The sequence below is a fragment of the Nicotiana tabacum genome, chromosome 23 (assembly GCF_000715075.1).
Source record: "Nicotiana tabacum cultivar K326 chromosome 23, ASM71507v2, whole genome shotgun sequence".
NCBI lineage: Eukaryota > Viridiplantae > Streptophyta > Magnoliopsida > Solanales > Solanaceae > Nicotiana > Nicotiana tabacum.
In genome coordinates this window covers 55791691-55818367 of record NC_134102.1, presented here as the reverse complement: position 1 = coordinate 55818367, position 26677 = coordinate 55791691, and the positions used below count along the sequence as shown (strand labels likewise).

General features: G+C 39.4%; 2 protein-coding genes across 2 annotated transcripts; both read left to right on the top strand.

Moving 5' to 3' along the window:
* Nucleotides 1-8359: 8359 nt before the first annotated feature.
* LOC142177178 (uncharacterized) lies at nt 8360-8788 on the top strand. Its single transcript, XM_075245646.1, has one exon. The coding sequence runs from the start codon at nt 8360-8362 to the stop codon at nt 8786-8788; it is 429 nt and encodes a 142-aa protein (XP_075101747.1).
* A 613-nt stretch (nt 8789-9401) lies between these two features.
* LOC142177177 (uncharacterized) lies at nt 9402-9779 on the top strand. The gene has a single exon (XM_075245645.1). The coding sequence runs from the start codon at nt 9402-9404 to the stop codon at nt 9777-9779; it is 378 nt and encodes a 125-aa protein (XP_075101746.1).
* The last annotated feature ends 16898 nt before the right edge of the window (nt 9780-26677 follow it).

Here is a 26677-nt window from a genome sequence, read left to right as displayed (position 1 = left end):
TGTGCGAAATTATATATTAATGTGATGGTTTTACTTAGCAAATAATTCACATTGAAAATCTTTCGTTGTCATTAAACGTTAAACCCCCAAAGAACTAAATGCGTCAATGAATTAAGGGCTAAGGAGGAAGCTCCACTCAAGGTCGATGCTCCCTTTGGATCCCCTGAAACTTCAAAGTTCCCAAGGAACTCCAGGCCCAGAGCAATGCTTGTTCCAAAGAGGGCAGCCCAACCATGAGTCGAACCCCACTCCCAAATACCCTTAAACACTAACAACATGTGTTCTTTACGGGTTTAAATGCCAATGAGGCCCTTCCAATATAAATTAAATTCTAAAGCATTACCTATCACAAAATATATACTTTCCCTCCTAACATAAGAGCATATAGTCTATATTGGATTTCCAAACAAACACATATCGCATGAATTCTAAAGATCTAACTCTGAAACACATACAAGTGAATATCAGAGATATCATAAATATATTACGAAGTCTAAATTTGGATTAAAGTAATACTCCAAGGAAAGGTAAACCTATACAACAACAACTCAACATATAGAGGTTTCCTAGTGTGAACTGATTGACTTTACTTTCAGCACATCCGTAGGTTGATACTACTATATTAACATTTTAAAGAGAATCAGCAATGAAAATTTAGGCAACACAATAATGACTAATCATTTTTCAGAGGCTGTCAATGACATCTAGGACATGATCAAGCCTTTCAGTAGGTGTGCAAGTTTACAGATTGTAACATAGAATCCCAAAGGTTTTCTACAGAATCATGCTCCTAATAGTGTTAGCTTAAAACAAACCATTAAGTTCAGATAGTATCTGCAAGGATCTTTATGAGACTTAGGGATCAGGCTTGGTTTTAAAGTTATCAAGAGAGCAAAGACTAGGGCAGTTCTGGACAAGATGTAAAATCAGGAACTAAGTAAGAACATGCAGTAGTTAATTAGCTACTTAAACATTTCAGTTCAGTAATGACCTTATGCAGATAAGGGAAATCCTACACATTTGTAGAATTAGATTAAGCAGAGGTTATAGATAAGGGAAAGACATTGCATCAGGACAAGTTCGACTCAAACTGAAGTCTGGGTTAGTACATAAATACAGAGATGACCATGCTTCCCTTTTTACAAGTTAGCACTTAGTTAGGGCAGTAACTAGGTCCCTTTAAAAGATAAAATGCATGCCAGCTTTTCAAAGATGAATGATGACCCTAAAGATAAGAGATAAGAGACATGATACCAAGTAAGCATGAAACTGAGGGTGTTGATTAATCAAGAAAACAGTTATGTTCAGTTTAACCAATTATCAGTCTTTACAACAAAGAGAAAGGAACAGAATCATGATCACACTATGAGGAAAGATGACATAACTTTAACAGGTGTGTGCAATAGGATTATTAGAAGAAGAAAGGAGAAGTTTTAGCTCAAACAAGATTAGGTTAATAGAATCAACAAAGAACTAAAATAAAATGAAAGACCATAGTAGCAGCTCAGAAATAGTCTAACAGACTTAAGCAGGGAAGATGACATATAAACACTTAGAGTTCTTGCTCAAGGTTTATAGGGATAGAGGATATAAACTTAACACCTTTAGATTCATTCAATCATAGTTATCAGAATATAAGTTCAACTTCAAAAAGCTCAGAAGCTATAGAGATGCAACAAGTAAGGATAAAGGTTACTGCAAGCTAATAAGAGCTATGAGGTTCATGTGAACATGAACATATAATAACTTAAACATGTAAACTATTGGAAACTCAGGAAACAAGATCAGCAAGAATCAATTATTTAGTTTAATCAACCATCATTTAAGGACTCATAGCAAGAAAACTAATCACAAGTAGCCATTAAACTAACAGAACAAAAGTATTAACGTATTAAACACCACAAAACAATTGTAATAAACAGAACCTAACTTAGCATGCTTGTAGCATTAAAAGAAAATGAACAAAAGAGAAGAGTGAGAGATGTGCTGACCTTTTAGAGAGCAGCAGACTAAAGGTTAGATCCTTTCAGTTGCTTAAGATCCCAGAAACCTCAAGTTTAGACCAGCGATATTACTCAGCAAAAAGAAGAGAAAAATAGTAAGAAACATAGGGCTTGGAATCCTAAAATTCTCAGTGTTTTTGTGTGTGTGTTTCTTTTCAGTATTAGGTGATTGGTTCGTAATTTTGTTGTGCGTTTGGTGATGTTAGGTGAGAGCATTAAAGACTTCTATTTATAGTGTCTATTGAAGGCTCTGAAGTTTCAGAGGATTCAAAATCGAGTAGTGGAAGATGACGATTTACCAGATGATGTGAGCACGATTGAGTGAAATTGAAAAAGAATAGAGGGAAAATCAGTAAGGATTTTTACCTGAGAGGAGAGAAGACGACCGTTTAAGGAAAGGACCTGTGGATAAAGCTTCAATGTCCAGAGGTCACTGTGTTTGACCTCTGGACCTCGAATAACCATGATTAAGCTCTGAGATATGCCCAGGCATGCTGTAGAATTAACAAAATAGAGGAGATTTTCGAGATTTGACCCTTACACGATTTGGTCTAGGGTTTTCGGATTTGGGGTTTTGAATATCTATCAATGAAAAATGAAAGAAAACAACCTTCATCATAACCTAGAGACAAAACGTGATCTCTGAGTTTGATTTGAAAGCCAAAGACGGAATGGTGTTTCGAGTTTGAGAGATTGAACTCTGGTGATACAGATTCAACGAATAAAAGGGGAAATAACAGCGGGATTCTAGCTAGGGAAGCAAGAAAGGGTGATTTCATGGTTGATTTGTTGACCTTGCACGGATTTGTGCAGGATTTTTGTGATTGATGGAGGCTGAAAGCCGAGAGAAAGAAGAGAGAAAAGGTAAAGGAGGCGACTGGGAGTTTGAGTGAAATGATAAGGGTTTGGGGGGGAATTTGGTTGGTAACTAGGTTAAAGTTGGGAGATCGAACTTGGGCCTTTGAATCATTAGATCAACTTTCCTGATAAATCAGTGATTAAAGATTTTTGGGGTTGAATTTCGTTGTCCGTTGGATTCCTGTAATCCAACGGTTTAGATTAAATGATCTGAGTGTTTAATAATTAAAGAGAAATGGAGCGAAAATTGCTAGCCATTGATCAAAAAATGAACGGCCCATATGACTTTCTGTTTGTTCTGTGAGTGAGAGAGGCGAATGGTGTGGCGTTCTCTCATTGGCTAAGAGAGCGTGTCACGGATCACCAAGGTGGCAAATGAGATTGGTGTTTGGACTGGGTTATTTCAGATTGGGCATTGTCTTTGGGCTAGAAATTATTTAAATAGTAGTCACTCTGTAATTAGTAAAGGAATTGCAATTGTAACATTTTAGTCTTTTACCCTTTTGAAATTAATTTAAATAAACTTAATTATTTTCAATATAATATAGTAAAAATTATAATTGTTAAATACTACTAATTATTTTAATTAATTTATTATTTGTAAAAATACTTCACGAGGACATTAATTTTGAATTATTGAAATAGTAAACTTATTAACTATTTTAAGAAGTAATTAGTTATAGTACTTACACATAGAAATTGTTTTAATAATCCTAAAATAGTAAATATATTTGTAATTACATAATACTAATACCAAATGATTAATTTTGAAACTATAACTGAATTAATTTGTGGAAATAGGTATTTATTGATAGAAAAATATTTTCAAAGCATTCATTGTAAATTTTTAAGTAAAAATAAATTAACTTTAAAAGGGAGGGTCAAAATTGGCCGTCAACAACTGCGACAAACTAGTTGGAGTAGGGTGTAACGAGAAGTTGAGAATGAAGCTGTTCATAAGGAGCCTGACAATGGAAGCACTCACTTGGTATACTCGCCAAGATACGCGAAACTAGAGGGCATGGCAGAATATGGCGGAGGATTTCATGAATCGCTTACGATTCAACACTGAAATTACTCCCGATAGATTTGCACTGGTAAACTTGCAGAAGAAGTCGTCCGAATCATTCCAAGAATATGCACATCGATGGAGATCAGAGACCGCTAGGGCACAACCTCCGTTGGACGTCATTAGGCTGACTAAGTATTTAATCAGGGCTCATGAAGGGATTTACCTTTAGAAAATGATGGGCATGATGGGGCAAAAATTCCGCGAACTTGTCAAAATAGGAGATTTCTTAGAAGAAAGTATAAAGTCCGGCAAAGTACAATCCATGGCCGCATTGCAAATAACTACCAAAGCAATCCAATCAGGATCAATAGGCAGCGAAAAGAAGAAAAAAGAGGAAGTATCAGAAATCATCCCCTATTACCAGTCCAATCCACATCATGGAAACACCTCTAACTCTCCAAACAACCATTCCCCACACCTACCTACTTATGCTCCAGTATACAATACACAACCATATTACAATCCCCAAACTCAATACAACCCGCCTCGAGCCTATAACAATCCAAACCCACCACGACTATATGCTCCAAATCAAACTACCACTCATCAAAATTGACCCACCTATGGACCTCGACCTCGCCCAAATTTTGAAGAGAGAGGTACCAGAAACTACACCCCGATTGTCGAACCCCTGGCTCAACTATTTGAAAGATTGAGGAGAGTAGTTTTGATACATCCGGTAGAAGGAAGGGTTCCTGAGATCCCACAAAATATTTTGATGCAACCAAACAGTGCGTGTACCACTCAAACGTATCGGGGCATGATACTGAAGATTGTTTCAGACTGAAAAATGAAATTGAGTCATTGATCAAAAGTGGAGCCATTCAATGTACCCCGGCTCCACCCAATATGAACCGCAACCCGCTGCCAAATCACCGAAATCAAGGGGCTAATATGATCACCGTGGATAAAGAATATGACTTGAAAGGAATCATTTTCACGATAGGAAATTCAAAGGCTGCAAGGGTCCCCCCCTCAAAGGACTATGATGATCACAATATAGTTGAAACCGACGGTGATGGTCCAGACATACCAGCAATAGCCCGCCGCTGCTACCAGGGATGAAGAGAATCGGGAATACAAGACAGTCCCGTAGACATATCAACAGAAACCGAAAGCCAAGATGAAAGATTGTGCAGTAGATCACGGTATGACCAGGCCGGGGAGGTGTTACGCTCTTGAGGATGTAAAATGAGGGAATCTAGAAAGGGAAAATTTAGAGAAGAAATATAAGAAATCCGGAGGCCACAGAATTCTGGAAGAAGATTTCAACCAAAGAATACTCCGTGGAGGAATAACTAAAGAAGACTCCGGCGCAAATATCAATCATGGATTTGCTGATGAGTTCTGACAGTCACAAAGACATTCAGAGGAAAGTGTTATGTGGGGTGAGCGTGCCAAGAAACAGTACCAGTGATGCATTGGCAATAACCATTGGGAAAATAGTTGAAGCAAATATGATCACTATATGAAGAGATGAACTTCCTATCGAAGGCGTGGGTCACAACAAAGCTTTACACATCACTATCAAATGTAGAGATAAGGTGGTGTCCCGAGTACTAGTTGATGGAGGGTCAGGAGTCAATATCTACCCGCTCTCTACTCTACAAGAGTTGGGTATCATAAGAGAAGTCAAGGAAACTCATGAGGGTAAGAGCTTTTGACGGGTCACAGAAAGACGTCATTAGGGAAATTTATTTGGCATTGCAAATTGGACCAATTGAGTTTCCCATACTATTCCAAGTGATGGATATTTCATCTTTAAACAACATATTGCTAGGAAGACCCTGGATACACATGGAAGGGGAAATCACATCTACCCTACAAAAGTGCATGATGTTTGAATGGGGTTGTCAAGAGATCGTAGTCCACGAAGAATGAAGCCAATCAACTTATTTGGAACATGCAGTCCCATTCATGGAAGAATTAGACGGGGTCGCTTTCCATGCAGCTGAGATCATGTAGACCACAAAAATAGAAGTTATTGAGAAAAACCTGACAATGCAGTCTCCATATAGATCAAAGATGGCCATGAGGGAAATGATGAAGTACAGATACAGAACAGGATCCGAGTTGGGAGCCCGATCATACAGGATAACAGAGCCGATTGAGCCGAACGGATAGAAAGGTAGAGCTGGCATAGGGTATCAGCCTCCAACTAGGAAGACTTGTACCGGTGGGTTCGGGAAAAAGGCTTTTGTTCGAGTGCGTGTTTTGAGTACGGGTCAGAGCTCAACATCTGACGACGACATCATTGATGGAATGGGAAGGTTGTTCATAACCATGATCGAGGAATGCTGTGAAAGAATTGATATCCAGACACCGACCATTCAGAATGCAAAACAAGGAGAGGACCTGCGGAATTGGAATGCTAGCCCGTCTTTGGTTCTCCCGGAATCTTGGTAGTGTGGATTGTAAAATTTTTGAAAAGCGCATGATCAATTGAGGCTTGAACCATGTCTCTACTTTTTTGTCATTTGCCTATTTGAATTCTTAGACATTCCTCTTTTGATGAAATAAAAAGAATTGCTTTCTTAAAATTATTGCAAATTTATTTATCGCTTCGTTATACTTAGTTTCCCTTTTTAGTAATCAAAATGATAAAGACCCATGTTTCGCGATTATGACATGTAGCGAAACCCTCGAGCACAGCGATCTAGATTACGAGGAATACGACAAAAGCATGATGCCAAATAATCTCCCACAAGAGATCGAACAACTGGAAAGCCAAAAAAAGCCTAACCTTGAAGAGACAGAAGTGATCAACCTGGGAAGCGAAGAAGACATAAAAGAAACTCGAATCAGCATCCATCTAGGAGCAGAGCAGAAGGAAGAATTGGTTGAGCTCCTTCGACAATACATCGATGTGTTCGGATGGTCATATAATGACATGCCTGGGTTAAGTACTGATATCTTTTTGCATTGATTGCCTACAAATCCTACTAGACCACCATTCAAACAAAAACATAGAAAATTCAAGCCAGATTTGAGTTTGAGGATAAAAAAAGAAGTAACTAAGCAAATAGAGGAGAATGTAGTGAGGGTCACCAACTATCCCACATGGTTGGCGAATATTGTCCCAATGCTCAAGAAGGATGGGAAGATCAGGATATGTGTGGATTATCGAGATCTCAAGAAAGCCAGCCCGAAAGACGCTTTTATCTTTACCAAATATTCATATCCTCATCGACAACTATGCAAAGCATGAACTGCAGTCATTCATGGATTGTTTCGCCGGGTACCACATGATCCTAATGCATGATGAAGATGTAGAAAAGGCAGCGTTCACTACACCTTGGGGAGTTTACTTCTACAGAGTCATGTGGTTCGGTCTCAAAAATGTTGGCGCTACTTACATGAGGGCCATAACAACCCTCTTTCATGATATAATTCACAAAGAGATCGAGGTATATGTGGATGACGTCATCATCAAGTCTCGGAAGAGTTTAGAACTTTTGGACATCCTGCGGAAGTTTTCCGAACGTCTGCAGAAGTATATTTTGAAGTTGAATCCTGCGAAATGCGCATTTGGGCCCCTGCTAAAAAATTGCTAGGTTTCATAGTAAGTAGAAAAGGGATAAAATTGGATCCTTCAAAGATCAAAGCTATTCAAGAGTTGCCACCGCCCAAGAGTAAGAAGGATGTGATGAGTTTCCTGGGTAGACTGAATTACATCAGCCGTTTCATAGCCCAGTCTACATTAATTTGTGAACCTATCTTCAAGATGCTGAAGAAGGATGCTGCCACAAAATGGAAAGAAGAGTGTAAAAAAGCCTTCAATAAAATTAAGGAGTATTTGTCAAATCCACCAGTATTGGTTCCTCCCGAGCCCGGGAAGCCACATTTTTTGTACATGTCGATCTTGGATAATGCATTTGGATGCGTGTTGGGACAACATGACAAAATCGGAAGAAATGAACAGGCCATCTACTACTTAAGCAAGAAGTTCACACCATGTGAGGACAAATACACCTTGATAGAGCGTAATTGCTTTTCTTTGACTTAGATCGCCCAAATATTGAGGCATTATATGTCAGCATACACCACACATTTGATATCTCGGCTCGACCCGCTCAAGTATATCTTTCAGAAGTCGATGGCTACAGGAAAACTAGCTAAATAGTAGATTCTTCTAAGCGAATTTGACATTGTGTGCATAACGCATAAAGCCATCAAAAGACAAGCTTTAGCTGACCACCTTGTAGAGAATCAAGTGGACAAGGATTATGAGCCGCTCACTACGTACTTTCCCAACGTGGAGGTATTGTTCGCCAGAGAAGATATTGCAGAGTCATACCTTGGATGGAGAATGTTCTTCGACGGAGTGGTAAATTTCAAAGGAGTGGGAATTGGGACAGTCCTAATTTCAAAATCAGGACAATACTACCCACTATCAGCATAGATAAGGTTCCCTTGTACCGATAATATGGCCCAGTACAAAGCATGCATCCTCGGGATCAGCATAGCAGTTGATATGAACATCAAAGAGCTTTTGGTCATAGAGGATTCTGATCTATTGATACATCACGTTCAAGGGGAATGGTCTACCAAGAATGTCAAGATCCTCCCATACATGCACTGTGTAAAAGAGTTATGCAAGAAGTTCACAAAGATCGAGTTCAAACATGTTCCCAGGATCCAGAACGAGTTTACTGATGCTCTTTCAACCCTATCATCCATGATTCAGCATCCAGATAAGAATTACATCGACCCTATCAAGGTAGAAATCAGAGATCAACATGCATACTGTTTCCATGTAGATGAAGAGCCAGATGGTAATCCGTGGTACCATGACATCAAAAGGCTCCTTGAAAAAAGAGAGTATCTAGATAGTGCTACTAAAAGTCAAAAGTGAGCGCTCAGAAGGTTGGCAAATCATGTTTTCCTTTACAGGGAAGTCATGTATAGGAGGACCCTAGACTAGGGACTATTAAGATGTGTAGATGTCGTTGATGCAACCCAATTATTATAAGAGATACATGCAGGAACATGAGGACCCCACATGTACGGCTTCACCTTAGCCAAGAAGATCATAAGAGCCAGATACTTTTGGATGAACATGGAAAGCGATAGTATCCGTTATGTGCAGAAGTGTCACGAGTGCCAGATCCACGGGGATTTCATCCGGGTAACACCTAATGAGTTGAATGTAATGGGTTCGTCTTGGCCGTTTGCCGCTTGGGGCATGGACGTGATTGGACCTATAGAGCCTGCCGCATCAAACGGGCACCGTTTAATTTTGGTAGCCATTGACTACTTAACCAAATGGGTTGAAGCATCTATGTACAAGGCCGTTACAAAGAAAGTAGTGGCAGATTTCATCCGTAACAACATCGTCTGCCGATTTGGGATACCCGAGTCAATCATCACTAACAACTCAACTAATCTCAACAGTGATCTCATGTGGGAAATTTACGAGAAGTTTAGAATTGTTCACTGCAACTCTACAACCTATAGACCACAAATGAATGGAGCAGTTGAAGATAACAGACAATCATAGACAATGGCATGAGAAGTTATCCTTCACCTTACTAGGTTATCGAACCACCATGAGGACGTCTATTGGGGAAACGCCATACATGTTGGTATATGGCACTGAAGTTGTGATACCAGTAGGGGTTGAGATACCATCCTTAAGAGTCATCCAAGAAGCCAAGTTAGATGATGCAGAATGGATACGGGTCAGGCAAGAGCAACTCTTGGATACGGGTGAAGCCTCGCCAGTTTATACCGGGGCAGTTGGTTTTGAAGAATATTCCCCCGCCAGGAAGAAGCCAAAAGAAAATTCGCACCAAATTTGCAAGGTCCTTATATGGTCCACCGAGTGTTGTCGGGAGGAGCCTTGATCTTGGCAGAGATGGATGGAAGAGTCAGCACGAAGCCTATCAACTCAGACTCAATCAAGAGATATTACGTTTGAAGATAATAAAGTTAGGGTTTGGCTGTAACAGAACTACACTCAATGTGACTTCCCACAACGGGATATGTAGGCAACCCACGTAGGGTTCAATTTCTCTCTCTCCCATTTCTTTTGTAATAGAAAATCCAAATATCATTTTGTATGTTACCCGAAACTATGCCACGACTTGATTTTCTCTGGAGGGAATATGCAAGGAATCCTCATTCGATTCAGTCATCTTTTGTAGCTGAACTACGTCCTGTACTAATTCCATTTGGATACGTAGGCAGTCTGAGTCAGACTCGACCATTTCATTCTCAATCTCATCATTTTTGCATCTGTTGGAATCAAACTACCTCTTGACCTGATTCCATTTGGATACGTAGGCTGCCTGAGTCAAGCTCGGTCATATTCATCATATTTTATATATCTTTATCCACAAACTACGTTCAGACCTGATTCTGTTTCGGATACATAGAAAACCATAAAGGGTTCGATCATAACCTTAGGAAAAACCTATGTAACACATTAGTTTAGATTAGGAAGCGATCGTAGCGGCAAGCAGCCACGTCGTCAAAAGCATCGTGAAAGATCGACATCAACGAGATGGAGTCTTCAAGAAACAACGCTCGCGTTTAAGGAACTTTCAAAACATGTCATAATCCGAAACAACGACATTCACTATAAAACAAAGTTTTTTCAAAAAGTGTTTTCTAAAAATATCATAATTTGTTCCACCTACTGAACTTTATGGTGTAACCTCATCAAGACCGGGAAAAATCTAGGACTACGTTCAACACAAACCAACGTCCCCTCCCCGCTAAGAATTTTCCTTTGAATGCAAGGCCAATAGGACATGAGGAAGTGCTGGAAATACAGTAGGGCAAATGATGGATCCGCTGCTCTCTCATGACTATCATCTCTCTTTCTCTACTCAAATTTTCCTTGAATAGCTAAAACTAACTCTTAAATCCTTTGAAGGTATTTTGGAACCAGGTCGCCGACGCAAATGAGGCATACTGTATATAGCGAGCCGTCTATTCAATTTAACAGAGCATGATTGTACAAAGCAAACCATCTGCTCAACCAATCAGAGCCCCTTGTACAAAATCAAGCCACTGGCTTCACCAATTGGAGCAATGTATATAGCAAATCGTTAGCTCAATCAATCAGAGTGCCCCGTACAAATCGAACATCAGCTTCGTCAATCGAAGCCTTATACTGCAAATTATTTGCTTTGCCAACAGGAGGAATTCGCATCGCCACTCCGCCACATCGGAGATCATAATTTATAGTTGCAAACCTCGTTGCCAACGTTCTGACAATCGATGGTCACAATTTAGCCTAGCAGTCAAGAGTATCTCTTGGGCATGCTCTTTTTCTTTTTTGTTATCTCAAATGTTTTGACATTTTGCTCTGATTATGTTTTTCTTCAAAGTCAGAAGCTCCTATCATGCAGAGATGCTTTATATTTCAGCATAATCACTCCCGTCATGCGGAGATAGTTTACATTTTAGTTCAACCTCTCCTACCAAGCGCAGATGCACCCTACAAGTCAATCACTCCTATCAAGTGGATATACTTTACATTTCATTGCAAACTTTCCCAGCAAGCAGAGATGCATTCCACATTAATCCCAACACGAGGAGACTCAAATGCTTCGACAGCTACAGAATGATACACAGCTCGACTAACAATCGAGTCAAATTCAAGTATCCCATCATCATGATCCCAAATAACAGCTAGCCGGCAGCCAGGCATTCTCATTCCTGCATCATTTGCATCACATCTTAACATATTTTGTATTGCAATATATAGGTATGTGTATGTTTCATTTTTGCAGGAACAAATAGCGCAACATGGAACTCCTTCTAAGTAGCAGACCAAATTATAACGCTATGAGGGACAACAAACTCATAAGCGGGCCAATGACCCAAATTCAAATATGATCAGTGGAACTCTAATTCTTCAAATCTTTCAAGTCAACAACAACAACAACATACCCAGTGTGGTCCCACAAGTAGGGTTTGGGGATGGTACAGTACTCAGACCTTACCCCTACCTTTAGTAAGGTAGAGAGGCTATATCCGGTAGACCCTCGGCTCAGGACGGGGAGAGGGGGAGGGAAAGAACAAGCAAACCGATCTAACAACAGAAGCAGAAATACAAAACTAGAAGTAGATAATGCAATCAAGAAGCCGAGAAACAAGACAACAACAAGTAGTAACAGAAGTCTATGGATACCAAAAAAACACAAAAGACACCGAGTGGTGTATCAAAGCTGCTTCTACAAACAAGGACAACACTCGACCACCTAACCCTTTACCTTTATTCTCAACCACCACATCTTCCTATCTATGGTCATGTCCTTAGTGAGCAGGAGCAACGCCATATCTTGCCTAATCACCTCTCCCCAATACTTCTTCTGCCTGCCTCTACCTCTCTGTTGGCCCTCCCATGCCAGCCTCTCACACCTCCTCACCGGAGCATCAGTGTCTCTACTCTTCACATGCCCGAATTATCTAACTCGCCTCCCGCATCTTTTCCTCCACATGGGCCACACCAATCTTGTCCCGGATAATTTCATTACTAATTTTATCTAACCTGGTATGCCCTCACATCCACCTCAACATCCTCATCTCAGCCACCTTCATCTTCTGAACATGGAATTTCTTGACTGGCCAACACTCCGCCCCATACAACATAGTCGGTCTGACCACCGCCCTATAGAACTTACTTTTAAGTATTTGTGGCATATTCTTGTCACACAAAACACTAGAGTGCCGCAAATTCAAAGCTATCATGAGTGCCAAATCTTCCGTCTCGCAGTATCGTCATAATACGATACTGGAGAAACTTATGTGAGCATCACTTCCTCAAAAGTCTTCACTCCAGAACTACATGAGGCCTGATCCTCGTTAAGCCCGAGGTCTGTAAGCAATTCAAAGCGTGATTTCGGCCCTAGCTCCCGAAAATTCCCCTGGAATCTTTCTTAACTCCTAGTCCTACAACTCATAATTTTCCATAAACCCAAATTCCATTCCCGCAATGTACGCCTAAAGTCGGGACAAAATTGGTTTTGGTTCAATTTCTTTGCCCGAAAACTCTTTCATCGTCTCCGGTCGAAGAGGGGCAACTGTTGACGGTCAATTTTGACCCTCCCTTTAATAAATTAATTTATTTTTATTTAATAGTTTACAATGAATATTTTTAAAATGTTTTCAATCAATTATGCCTATTTTTACAAGATTAATTTAGTATTAGTAATTTTGAAAATAATAATTTAATGCTATAATTATGCCACGCTTACTATTTTTAGATTATTAAATAATTTTATAAACAACACATAGGCTTTATAATTGATTTAATGAATTATTCTTTACTTTAAAATTAATTAGATTACTGTGTTAATAATTTTAAATTAATGTTATATTTTAGAAAATAAAGTATTTTATAAATAATTAATTACAATAGTTAGTAGTGTATATGATAATTATAATTTTACTACATTTTATTGAAAGTAATTAAGTTTTTTTAATTTAATTATAAAAGTGATTAAAAAACCAAAGGCTACAATTGAAATCTTTTAATTAAAGACGAAATGGCTATCTTTTAAATCATTTTAGCCCAAATACCTAGACCAATTACCCCATCTGACCCAGTCCAAACGACCCTCTAATCCGCAGTGGCGATCCCGGTCCCTCTCCCTAAGCCAATCAAAGCTTGCCACATCACTTGTCTCCCTCACTCACAAAGAAAGAACAATGGATCTTGACCGTTGATCTATCTCATCAATGGTCCGCGTTTAATCCTTATTTTCTTATTATTCTTTAATCTTATTAAGACTTAATCTCCGTCGTCAAATCAGAGAGATCCAACGGTTGCCCTTTTTAGGGATTAAAAAATTTCTAAAATCCTTATCTCCCGAAAATATCTGGGTCGTTGATCAAATGATCCAACGACTCGGTTTCAGTCTTGCGTTTTTAACCCAGAGAAACCCCAAAACCCTAATTCATTCTTCCCTTGATCAAGCCGCCCATCCCCTTTTGCTCTCTACTCCCGTGCCTGCTCTCGCCCCATCAGTCACAAACCCTTGCATAAATCCGTGCAAGGTCAACAAATCAACAACCAAATCATCCCTAGCCGCTAATCCCCGCTGATTTCTTCCCCGTTTCGTCACTTAATTTAAATACACCTAAAATTTGGAACCCTAGATTAAGAATGCAACTTCAAATCGCTTAAATCCTCTTATGCTCTGTCAAATCGGCGCATACATGGAGTATCCTTAGAGATTCATTATGAGGAATCTTTACCCATAGGTCAACCGTAGTGACCTCTGGGTTTTATGTTATGTCCGACGATTCTCTGCCTTCAATGGTCGATTCCCCATCTCAGGTATAACTACTTCATCATTTTCCCTCTGTTTTCCTCTGATTTCACCATCTTTTCTATCATCATCCATCCTTCGTCATCTTCCACTACCGAGTTTGAATTTGAGAAAACCTAAGCTTTAATGGCCACTATAAATAGAGCCTTCAATGCTCTCATCTAGAACACCTAACATGAACACAACAGACAATACTAAGATTTCATTTACAAAAGTTTTAGGTTCCATACTGATTTCTGGTTCTTCTTTCTGGTTCTGAGTTTTTTCACTGTTCAAAGTTTTAATCTTTATTTCATGTACGGCTAAGAAAAATCCTTGTTTGGTTTGCTGGTTGAAAGGAGGGCAGTGTACTTTGACCTTTTCTCTTTTGATTATTTTATTTTAAATCGTAACCACACTGTTTCTTTCTATTGATTGCCTCTGTTTATGATGCTTGTTATCAATTTATGATTGATTGTTCCTTCTCATAGTGAGTTGTTATTGGTTTATGATTAAAGTTTATGCTTTGATATTGTGTGTGTCAAATTAGTATTAAATGTTTATTATGTGACAGTGATGAACATTGTTCTGAATTGAAAAACCTATATGATTAAGCTCCTATATTTAGCTAGAGATGCCTTATGACTTCCCATACTTATTCTGACTTCATACTTCTTTGATGTTCTGCTATGGCCTTCATGTCTACCACATCAATTTTGTTTTGGTGTAGTTTGTTGCTCTGTACTTGAGGTTGTATACTTGGCAAGCTAAATTGAAACATATATGAGTACTTAAGGTTTAATTCCAAGGTTGTCATTTAGTTGAAGTATGTCAGTTTAATTCCTTAGGTTGCCTTCTTTCTTCATATGGGTGTTTGCTGATTCTAAAGTGTTTTTGAGACATTATTGTAAAGGTATTTATATTTCTATAACTATTGATCACTTCTGTAAGTCTTATTGCATAAGACAGCACCACAAGGCAACTGGGCTAAACTCTAATGAAATTCTGCACCTATTCTTGTATGTGTTCTACCAATTGCTACTCATTCAGCTCATGTTATCACATAGGAGTAGGGCTATAATTGCATCTGTTGTGATTGAGCATTAACTGTTATGTTGGTAGGCTGAATAGAACTTTACCATGTCTAGATCGTCACCAATAACCTGTACAGCTAAACCAGATCTACTAATTTTAAATTCTCCATTGTTCTGAGTCCTTTAATGATATTATTGACTTGACTTCATGATATTTGAAACCCAAACCTGTTTGTAATGTTATAACCTTGATTAGAACATCTCATGTATGTACTTGAATGCTATCTCTTGAGAGTCCTACACTCATTTTGTGCTTCAGTGCCTCTGTCTGTCCTTCATGTCTACATACATGCCTGCATTGTCTTTGAAACCTCACTAAGCTCCCCTAAATGGATTAGACTTAGCTTGTGAACTCTAAAGAGAATTACTTATTGCTACTGCTTAGATATAACAACATATTTTGTTCTTATTGAGATAGATTAGTGTGAGTTAATTAGGAAGAAGTGACTATGTCATTGATTTTAAAGTTAAGCAAGACTAATTGTAGCTTGCTAAATTGTAATCCTGTTAATATTCCTAGAAGTTCTATTTTAGGTTGAGAATCTGTAACCCTGTTAGTGCTTTTAGAAACTCTGGTTGTAGTCTGGCCTCTCTGGTAATACCCGTAAGAGCCCTAACTGTGAATTGTTGTTCTGAATCTTTTTCAATAATCTTTGAATGTTCTATCTGAAGTTATCAGCATGTGCCTTTTAATTGAGGCTACAGATATGTATTTATAATTGAAGTTGCTGATCTATGCCGGTATTAGCACTCTTTAGGAAATACCAGCGGTAGTGTTGAACCTGTAATGCTGTTAATACTTTTGTAAGCTCTAATTGTAGCTTTTAATTTGCACTCACCTAATGCTCATCAGATGTTTACTTGAAACTGTTAGTCCACATATTTGTTAACACTTTTTAGAACTGTTGACTTGTATATGCTAGAGGGCAAAACTTAAGTTAAAATCAATCATTGGTTAGTATAAATGAAGGCTGTTAAGACAAAATGTACATGTATTCATAGACTGTTGCAGACTTGGACTATATAGTCCTTAAGATATATGATTTCAGGTGTTTGATTCTTTAACAGTAATATGATGTCCCCGCCTCTATGTATGTTTGAAGTTTATTTATTTTGAACCTTCTTAACATGTTACTCATAGTGCATTATCCATTTAGCTTTGAAATATGGTTATGATAATGTAGACAGATTATCTTGCAGTCTTATAATGTTCTGCTTTGACCATCATTGGAAAGGTGTATACTTTTGTGGTATGGTATTATTGTGGTGATTGGTCTTTACATTGAAAGTGACTCATTGGCACTTAAACACGTGGGGAAGAGTGAGTGTGAGTTATTAGGGGTATTTGGGAATAGAGTTTAGCTCTTTGTTGGGCTACTCTCCTTGACACAAGCACTGCCCTGGGCCTTGAGACCCTTGGGTACTTTGAAGTGTCAGGGAGCCTTGACCTTGAGTGGAACTCTACCCTTAGTCTCTAATCCATTGACATTCATTACTCCTTTTAGGTTTAGTGGTTAATGACATTGAAAGGTTTTCAATGTGAATCAGTTTACCATATGTGACCCCACATTAGTATAACTTTCATAATTCAAATGACTATTGGTTGATATTTATTCAAGTCATTTACTTATATATTTCATATATGATTGTATGCATATAGTATTATATCTAATGACCTTCTCTCTCTTTTTTAACATGTACAACCATTGGCCCTGTTGAGTACTCAAAAAAACTCAGGCCAAAATCTTGTACCCGCGCATCTAAAAGTCTGAAGCCCACTGCTCCTGCTATTTGAGATGTTCCCAGATAGTATCCGGAGGTCGAAAAATATGATTCATTATGAGTTTAATCTTAATGTCTCTTGCATTGCACTTATATACATATGTATCTATTTTACTTTACTGAGTCATGCTATATCGGCCGGGGTACGGTGCCTATTGTACAACCCCTGATCAGTTGGGTATGATGAAACGTGACATGTGATATGAGGCTATCGAGTCCTCTTGAGGCCGACTACGCTGAGTCTTGTTGAGGCCGGGTACGACCGAGTCCTCTATGAGGTCAGGTACGGAGTGATGTGATATGAGATATTACTGATCCCTTGTGTGGTCAGGTACGACCGAGTCCTTTTGAGACAGGGTACACCATGTTCTATTGAGACTGGGTACAACCGAGATCTCTTGAGGCCAGGTATTATATATGATATGATATGCCCCAAAGAGCGATGAAATAATACTATAATATTTAATGCACAACCACAAGGAGTGGCCTCACTTTTTACAAAACTTGCATACATTTGAGATTCATGGTTTCCGTAGTGTGCGTCCCTGGAGGCCTTTCTTCGATATTCAGGTTGAAGTTGTGTACTCATACTTCTTATGTTATGTCTTCAATTTACATGTATATTATCACCTTTATATACTCGGTACTTCTTTTGTACTCATGCTCCTTTCTTTTGGGAGCTGTGTTCATGCCCACAGGTACAGATAGGCCCGATGATGTCCCTTCCTGGTAGGGTGCTCATTTCAGTAGTTGGTTGTCGCACTCTACTTCTTCGGAGTAGTTGTTCAGAAGTTAATAGGTACTGAAGTGTATGTTCCAGTCATTATGGGTATGGTGGGGCCCTGTGCTAACCAAGTTGTGTTTATAAATATATTTGGAACTCATAGAGGCTTGCAAACTAGTGTTCGGATTTATGTAAGGGTTGGTTATGACCTTGTTGGCAACGATTGTGAATATGTATAAATTGTTAATGTCTCTTACAAAGTTAGTTGTGTATATTTTAATTTTGGTATTACACTTGGAGGCCTTATTGGCCCAGATTCCATGTTGAAGGGGTCTAAGAATAGACGTTGGTTCGCATTGGCCTTTGGGCATCGTGTTCCGTTCACACCTCCCAAGGTTGGGGTGTGACTGTTACACCCTATGTTTTCGGACGTAAAAGTACGTCGTAAGTCAGTTGATGTAAGCTTGGAAATGAGATCATCTTTGAAAGTACATAAAGTGAGTCATGTTACCTTGGAGGTTACAAATATTTAAGATCATGAACTGCAAGTACCAAGAGGGTTGGAAGGTCTAGAAGCTAAACGAATCGGAAAACAATAAGTTTCGTCAAATGTCAGCAAGTTGGGAATGTTATAAGCTGTAATTTTGAGGTGAGACTAAGGTGCTTAACATGATAAGAAGGTATTAAGAGGAATTTTAGCTGTATGATAGTCGTGTGTTAAGTTTTGAAGTCAAGCGAGTTGTGAAACAAAGGTCGACGAAAGTCGTCATAAGTTATGTTCATAAATTGTACTGAAGTTTGGGTCTAATTTCACTGAGTTTTTCTACCAATATTCTTAGAGTTAGGGGGTATCCACCTAAAATATTGAATATTTACAAGTCTAGTTTTCAACACATTAAACTGTTTGCCGATACGATATCAGAGTAGAGAGATATTCACATTTTTGCAAGATTGTGCAAGCAGCTCCCTTTGGGACCCACAAGGTCGGTTGAGAATTATCTTGCTATAAAAAGTTGTGTCCTTCATCCCTAAGCCTTATTTTAGACCCAAATCAGACCTAAAACTCTATCTAGACCTCCTAAACATATCTTTAGGGTTTGGAAGCCAAATCAAAGGGGGATAAGGTAAAACAAGTGGATTCAAGCATTAAGAATCGGAACTACCCGATAGTTCGCCTCTTTCTCTCTTCGTGGCTCATTGAGGAAGGCATAGCAACGAAGTAAGCTCTGAAAATAAGGTATTTGTCTGATATAAGGTATGTTCTTCACCCATCTCCTTGGGTCGAGTCGTGTTTAGGCCATAGCAAGCCTAGATGTTGAAGGAAAACATGATAAACCTGAAGATGGAATTATGTTTGAGGTGTTGTGCATATGGGACTATTTTGGAAGGTTTTTAAACTAGGTTTCAGCTGGTTCTTGATGTAGTATCTTGGATGTGTTGTTGTTGGTGTTTGTTTTAATTTAAAGGAAGTGATATAGGTGCTGCCCAATTTTCTGAAAATCGTAGGTGTGTTGTTGTTGATTGTTGGGCTATTTGGGAGGCTTAATATGATTATTGTTGATGTTGTTTGGGCTTTTTGGTGATTGTTGTAACTTGTGGGAAGTCATATAAATATAGGGGAAGTGCTGCCCAATTTTCCGTAAGAGAGTTACTAGCTTAGAGATGTGTTTTGAGTTCTTCCATGGTATTAACGATAGTTCTAATACCTTGATATAGGTTGAAGTACTACGGGTAAGTGTTTATTGAGTCGTTATCAACAAAGGTATGTTAAGGCTAATCCTTCCTTCTTTTGGCATGATCCAAGTAACGAAACTTAAACGTAATGTTATTCCATAAATGGTTATACTCTTAGTAGTTAAGGATGTCTACGTTATTTATACATGTAAAATTTAATTCAAAGTATATCTAAGTATGTTCCTAAGTATCTATTGAGGCATACGATAAAGATGTTAATGTTCATAATGTAATGTTATATGCATCTTTATTTATCACCGAGCTAAGGCCCGTTGGGCAGTTATGCATCTTCATTAACCACCGAGCTACGGCAGGTTGGGCAGTTATGCATTTACCATCGCACTATGACTGGCCGGGCAATTACCACTGAGTAGTTGGGCTGTCATCTTACGATATTGATAATGGTCCCAAATATATGCATTAAATATATAGGGATAATTAGTATGCATACCATGGACCTTAGTGGCACTTCAGAGGTTCAAGTTGATTATTATATCTCTCTCATTAATGTTGAATTATTTTTATGTTTAATTTCTGCCTTACATACTCGGTACATTATTCGTACAGATGTCACGCCCCAAAACCGGGGAGCGCGACAGCTTTCAACCGAGTGAACCCGGCCGAGCAAGCCTATTAGATTTCCTTCTATCCAAACTCATCCATGAACAAATAAGATACACAATTTTGTTAATTAGACAATAAGAAAATCATGTCTGCAATACCAACTTCTTAACATAAGTTTCATCATTCTTAAAGACTCAAATGGACAAGTAATACAAGCACAACATAACTAGTTTGACTTTTCCAGCACCAATATACAACCCACACTATGTCTACGGAGCCTCTAATAGATACAAAAGAGTACTATGATAATACCGGCAACAAGGCCCCGGCTATACCTCAAACACAATGCACGAGGAACAAAAGATACATGACCCCGAAATGAAGTGGGGCTCACCAAGTCAGCTGGGAAGAGGATGTACCGCTATCACTAATCAATGTCTCCTGCTGTGGAACCACCTGCATCCATTGAAGATGCAGCGCCCCTGACAAAAGGGACGTTAGTACATATGGAATAGTACTTTGTATGAACGACAAAACACCCTCTCAATAGAATGATAAATAATACAAACAAGAATACCATAACATCAATGGAAGCCTTAAACAACATCAAACCTCAATTTAGGATCAAGACAGTGTTTAAATTAATTTCCATATTTTTAAGTGGGAGATTCTTAGTACCGATATACCATCGTTCACAATACCGTTATTCACAATAACAATACCACGGTACTCTTAGCATGGAGTCCGATCACGACCCTATCGGCTAGGCTATCTCATTAGAGACACGGAGTCCAACCATGACCCGATCGGCTAGGCTATCCATTAGGGACATCGATCAAAATCACCATTTCAATTACAATTTCCAGCATAATCACCACCATGTGTGCGGCATGGTCTCCGATCACGACTCGATCGACTAGGCTGTCCTATTCGAGACATCAACCTTTTTATATCAATCATCGCATTTCATACTTCTTTCACATCTTTTAATTTCATTGGCACTAATGGCCATAATTATAAAATTATTCTTGGCACGTTGGCCGTATTTAGTATTTCATGATTACCTTTTCACTTTCAAACATCAACATCATCATCACCAACAACAACAATTCAAATCAAGGTGTGTAGTACACCTGTGAGCAATTAAGAGTCTAAGGCACATAGAGATTCTTCACAAAATTTGGCATAATAGCCTTCATTTGAATTTGACTTGAAGTCGAACATTTTTAATGCACAACCCATATTTTTATCACATCCTCATCAATTGATAAGAAAACATGAATAAAGTATTTGGGATACTTATTGATCATATATCTTTCAACCAAATCTTACTCGGAATAGCCAATTTTATAATGAACTACTCGGGACTTACTTAAATTACATGAATGTTGTGGGATTCAATTCTAAGAGAAGAGTTTAGCCAACATACCTCAATGGAGCTTCCTTAAATTCTAAAATATTTCGGAATTCTTAGTAACTTCAATCTATTTTAAAAATATAACAAATTAAACCAAAATTAGGAAGATGATCATGGTTCTAGCTCATTTGAGCATTTTATCAAACACTAGGTGTGCATTAAGGTTTTAAAGTCCTTTTATGGAGGATTCCTTCATCCCACAACCCATTCTTCACCATTTTTAGCACAACAATCTTCCTACACCCTTTGATAACACATGCATGTAAGATGGACAACTCCCATGCCCAAAATTATCTTGCTAATTATCCAATTCTAAACAAAATTCGAAATTGAGGGTTAGGTGTAGAATCTTACCTTTAGGATGAAGACCTAGTGAGTTTTCCTTGTTAATCTTCCAAGATTCGAGCAAGAATTGAAGAACAAATTGTTGAAGAATACCTTCTCACTCTAGGGCACTCGCTCACTCTAAAAGTGTCAAATTTTAGCTCAAAAATGGCCCAAAACGTTTATTTAACGAAGTAGGGTGGGGTTATAAAAACCCAAAAATGAAGTTCCAGAACAGGGTATGCGGTCGCATATGCGACCGCAGAATGGATATGCTGTCCGCATATCAGCCGCACAGTGTGGTGCCAAAAACTGGAAAACTCTGCCTGGGTCTGCGGTAGTTATGCGGCCCGCAGACCTGTTCTGCGGCCCGCAGACCTGTTCTGCGGTCGCATAATACACCACAGAACTGGTCTGCGGTCGCATAATGCACTGCAGACTTTCGCCCAAACTGCCTCGCCCCTGCTTCATATTGCAACCATTATGCGGTCCGCAGAGTGATTCTGCGACCGCATAGTTGGCCGCAGAAATACATTTTTCTGCCCAAAAGTTTTCTCCACTTTCTAGTGCATTGTTCAACCCAAAAAGTCTGAGCCACGGCGAGCAAGCTCGCCATGATGAATTTCTACAATCCTCAAACACGTAAGCCTAGTCCGGCACCATGAAACAATATTTTTTCTTTGCGAAATTTTACGGGGCCTTACATTCTCCCCCACTTAGGATCATTCATCCTCTAATGAGGGTCAAAATCTGTTATTAGCATCAAATGTGGCCCAACTGTTAATTCACACTCACCAGTATTTTCAAAATTTTGCTAACTCCCTAAATTTCCAAAACTTTCGCTAGAGTCTCTCCTGTAACGGGGCCTATCCACCTGTCAAAGAATCCCAGAAACCAATCCTAACAAAGGTATTGTGAATACCCTAGGTTAATTCACAATCCTAACATGGCGATATATTACCAGGAAAGGAACAACCTTATCATAAAAGGTACAAATGATACATAATTCATAGAAAGTAACTCTTAGCATTTTCATAAAGCAAAACTCATAAATACATGGTTATTCAAACACATAAGGATACTTTTTCTTCATTTCTTCCTCGACCTCTTAAGTTGCCTCTTCAACCTGTTGGTTTCGCCATAGCACTTTCACGGATGCAATTTCTTTGTTTCTCAACTTTTGGACTTGCCAATCAATAATAGAAACTGGAATCTCTTTGTAAGTCAATTTCTCATTAACCTCAATAGTCTCAACCGGAACAATGAGTGTCGGGTCTCCAACTACTTTATTCAACATAGACACATGAAACATCGGGTGTACTAATGAAATCTCAGGTGGTAGCTCAAGCTTGTACGCCACCTCACCGATCCTCTGAATGATTTTGTACGGTCTGATCTACCTCGGACTCAATTTCCCTTTCTTACCAAATCGCATTACACCCTTCATGGGGGAAACCTTCAAGAATACCCAATCATCTTCTTTGAACTCCAAATCCTTACAACGAACATCCTAATAGGAATTCTCACAACTCTGAGTAGTCTTCAACCGCTCCTTAGTGATTTTAACTTTATCCATAGCCTGATGCACGAGGTCTGGACCTATCAACTCTGCTTCCCCAATTTCAAACCACCCAATGGGAGATCTACATCTCCTTCCATATAAAGCCTCAAACAGTGCCATCCGAATGCTAGCATGATAACTATTGTTGTAGGCAAACTCTATGAGTGACAAATGATCATCCCAACTACCTTTGAAGTCTAGAATACAAGCGCGCAACATATCCTCAAGCGTCTGAATAGTCCGCTCTACCTGCCCGTCAGTCTGCGGGTGAAAGGTTGTACTAAGATTTACTTGAGTACCCAAACCTTGCTTAAATTTCTTCCAAATATTAGCAGTGAATTGTGCTCCCCGATCAGAAATGATGGAAACTGGAGTCCCATGCGACTTGACTATTTGTTTGATATACAACTAAGCATACTATTCCGCTGTGTCGGTAGCCTTAACCGGTAAAAAATGTGCTGATTTCTTGAGTCGATCCACAATCACCCAAATCGAGTCAAACATACGAGGAGTGTGAGGTAGTCCTACCACAAAATCCATATTAATCATTTCCCATTTCGACATTGGAATTTCTATGTTCTGTGACAACCCACCGGCCCTTTGGTATTCGGACTTTACTTACTGGCAATTTGGACATCTCGCCACAAAGTCCGCTACATTTATCTTCATATCATTCGACCAATAGACTTCCTTAAGATCATGAAACATTTTTGTAGAACCCGGGTGTACGGAATACCTAGAAGTGTGAGCCTCTGTCATGATTCTTTCCCGGAGACCATCTACAATTGGAACACATAGATGCTCTTGGTAACTTAGTGTACCATCACCCATGCCAAGAGAAAAGGGCATGGTCTTATGTTTATGAATCCCGTCCTTCAATTGCACCAACAATGGATCGTTGTATTGTTTCTCTTTGACTTTCACAACAAGTGATGATGCAGCCCTATTTTGTACAATTACCCCTCCTTCATTAGAGTCCGCAAGACGAACTCCCAAACTAGCCAATCGGTGAACTTCCTTGGCCAATGGCCTTTGATATGCCTCCAAGTGTGCTAAAGTATCGATAGATTTTAGGCTAAGAGCATCTGCCACAACATTAACCTTCCTCGGATGATATAGAATATCAATGTCATAGTCCTTGAGTAACTCAAGCCATCTTCTCTGCCTCAGATTCAATTCCTTCCACTTGAAAATATATTGAAGGCTCTTATGGTCCGTGAATATATCCACATGGACCCCATATAAATAATGACGCCAAATTTTCAATGCAAATACAACCTCCGCAAGTTCTAAGTCATGTGTTGGATAGTTCTTGTCATGATTCCTGAGTTGCCTAGAGGCATAAGCTATCACCTTGCCATGTTGCATTAATACACACCCAAGACCAATTCTTGAAGCATCACAATATACCACAAATCCATCTGTACCCTCTGGTAAGGTCAACACCGGTGCCTTAGTCAATCTTGCTTTCAATTCGTGGAAACTCCTTTCACATGCATCTGACCATTGGAACTTAATTGCCTTCAAAAGAGGCAAGGGTTGAGAACCCTTCAACAAACTTTCTGTAATACCCCGCTAAGACTAAGAAACTATGAATCTCTATTGGAGTTGTAGGCCTCGGCCAATTCTTCACAGCTGCAATTTTCTGAGGATCAACCTTAATTCCTTCACTAGAGATGACATGAACTAAGAATGTGACATATTCAAGCCAAAATTCAAACTTTGAAAACTTTGCATATAACTTGTGTTGATATAGGGTTTGTAGAACAACCCTGAGATGATCAGCATGGTCCTCCCGATTGCGTGAATAAACAAGAATATTGTCAATGATCACTATCTCAAAGGAGTCAAGAAAAGGCTTGAAGACTCGATTCATAAGATCCATGAAAGCTGCTGGGGCATTTGTTAGCCCAAAAGACATTACCAAAAATTCAAAGTGCCCATATCGGGTTCTAAAAGCTGTTTCAGAACATCCTTCTCCCTGCTCTTCAATTGGTGATATCCGGATCTTAAATCGATCTTGGAGAAGTACCTAGCACCCTGCAATTGGTCAAACAAGTCATCTATCCTTGGCAGTGGGTACTTATTCTTGATTGTGACATTGTTAAGTTTCCGATATTCAATACACATTCTCAGTGATCCATCTTTCTTTCTTACAAAAAGGACTGGTGCGCCCCAAGACGACACACTTGGCCAGATGAAATCCTTTTCTAACAAATCTCTCAATTGCTCCTTTAGCTCCTTCAATTCTGCCGGTGCCATTTGTTAGGGTGGAGTAGATATAGGATGCGTGTCTGGCATCACATCAATCCCAAAATCAATCTCCCTGCCAGGTGGGATCCCAGGGAGTTCATCCGGAGAGACTCCCGGAAATTCATTCACAACAGGCACAGACTCAAGTGTAAGTGCCTCAGCATCGGTGTCCGTAACCCGGACCAAATGGTAAATACACCCCTTGTTGATCATTTTCGTGGCCTTAAGGTAAGAAATAAACCTACCCTTTGACACTACATCATCACCCTTCCACTCAATAACTGGGTCGTTTGGAAATTCGAATCTAACAGTCCTGGTTCGGCAATCAAGCTTGGCAAAACAAGAATAAAGCCAGTCCATTCCCATTATTAAATCAAAATAAACCATTCCCAATTCAATAAGATTGGCCATGGTGCCCCGACCATGCAACGTGACAACACAATCCCTATTAACCCGCGCGGCCAAATTAGACTCACCAACCGGCATAGATACATAGAACGACTCATGAAGTTGTTCCGGTTCTATCCCAAATTCAATAGCAACATAAGGTGTGACATATGACAAAGTGGAACCGGGATCAATAAGAGCATACACATCATGATATTGGACAGTCAATTTACTTGTGACAATATCTGGAGAAGCCTCTGAATTCTGGCAACCCCTTATAGCATAGAAACGACCGGATCCTCCCGAACTCTGTGCTCTACCCATAGCTGCACCATGCCCTGCGGGTGTTGGAGTGCCTCGAGTTGGAGGAGGTGTTGTGAATGTAGTAGCTGCAGAACTTGCTGGCTGTGCCATGCCCCTGCCCACACCCTGGCGGGACGAACGATAATCCCTCTGAATGTGACTCCTCAATCCGCATCTGTAGCATATGGGTAAGTCCATGTAGCATATTCCTAGGTACATCTTTCCACACCTAGGACATGGGGCCCTCCTCTGCTGCTGGAATCTACCGCCATGATGACCGTGCTGATAGGATTCCCTATTTCCCCGACTGAGCCTGAAACGGCTCCACTGTTGCTG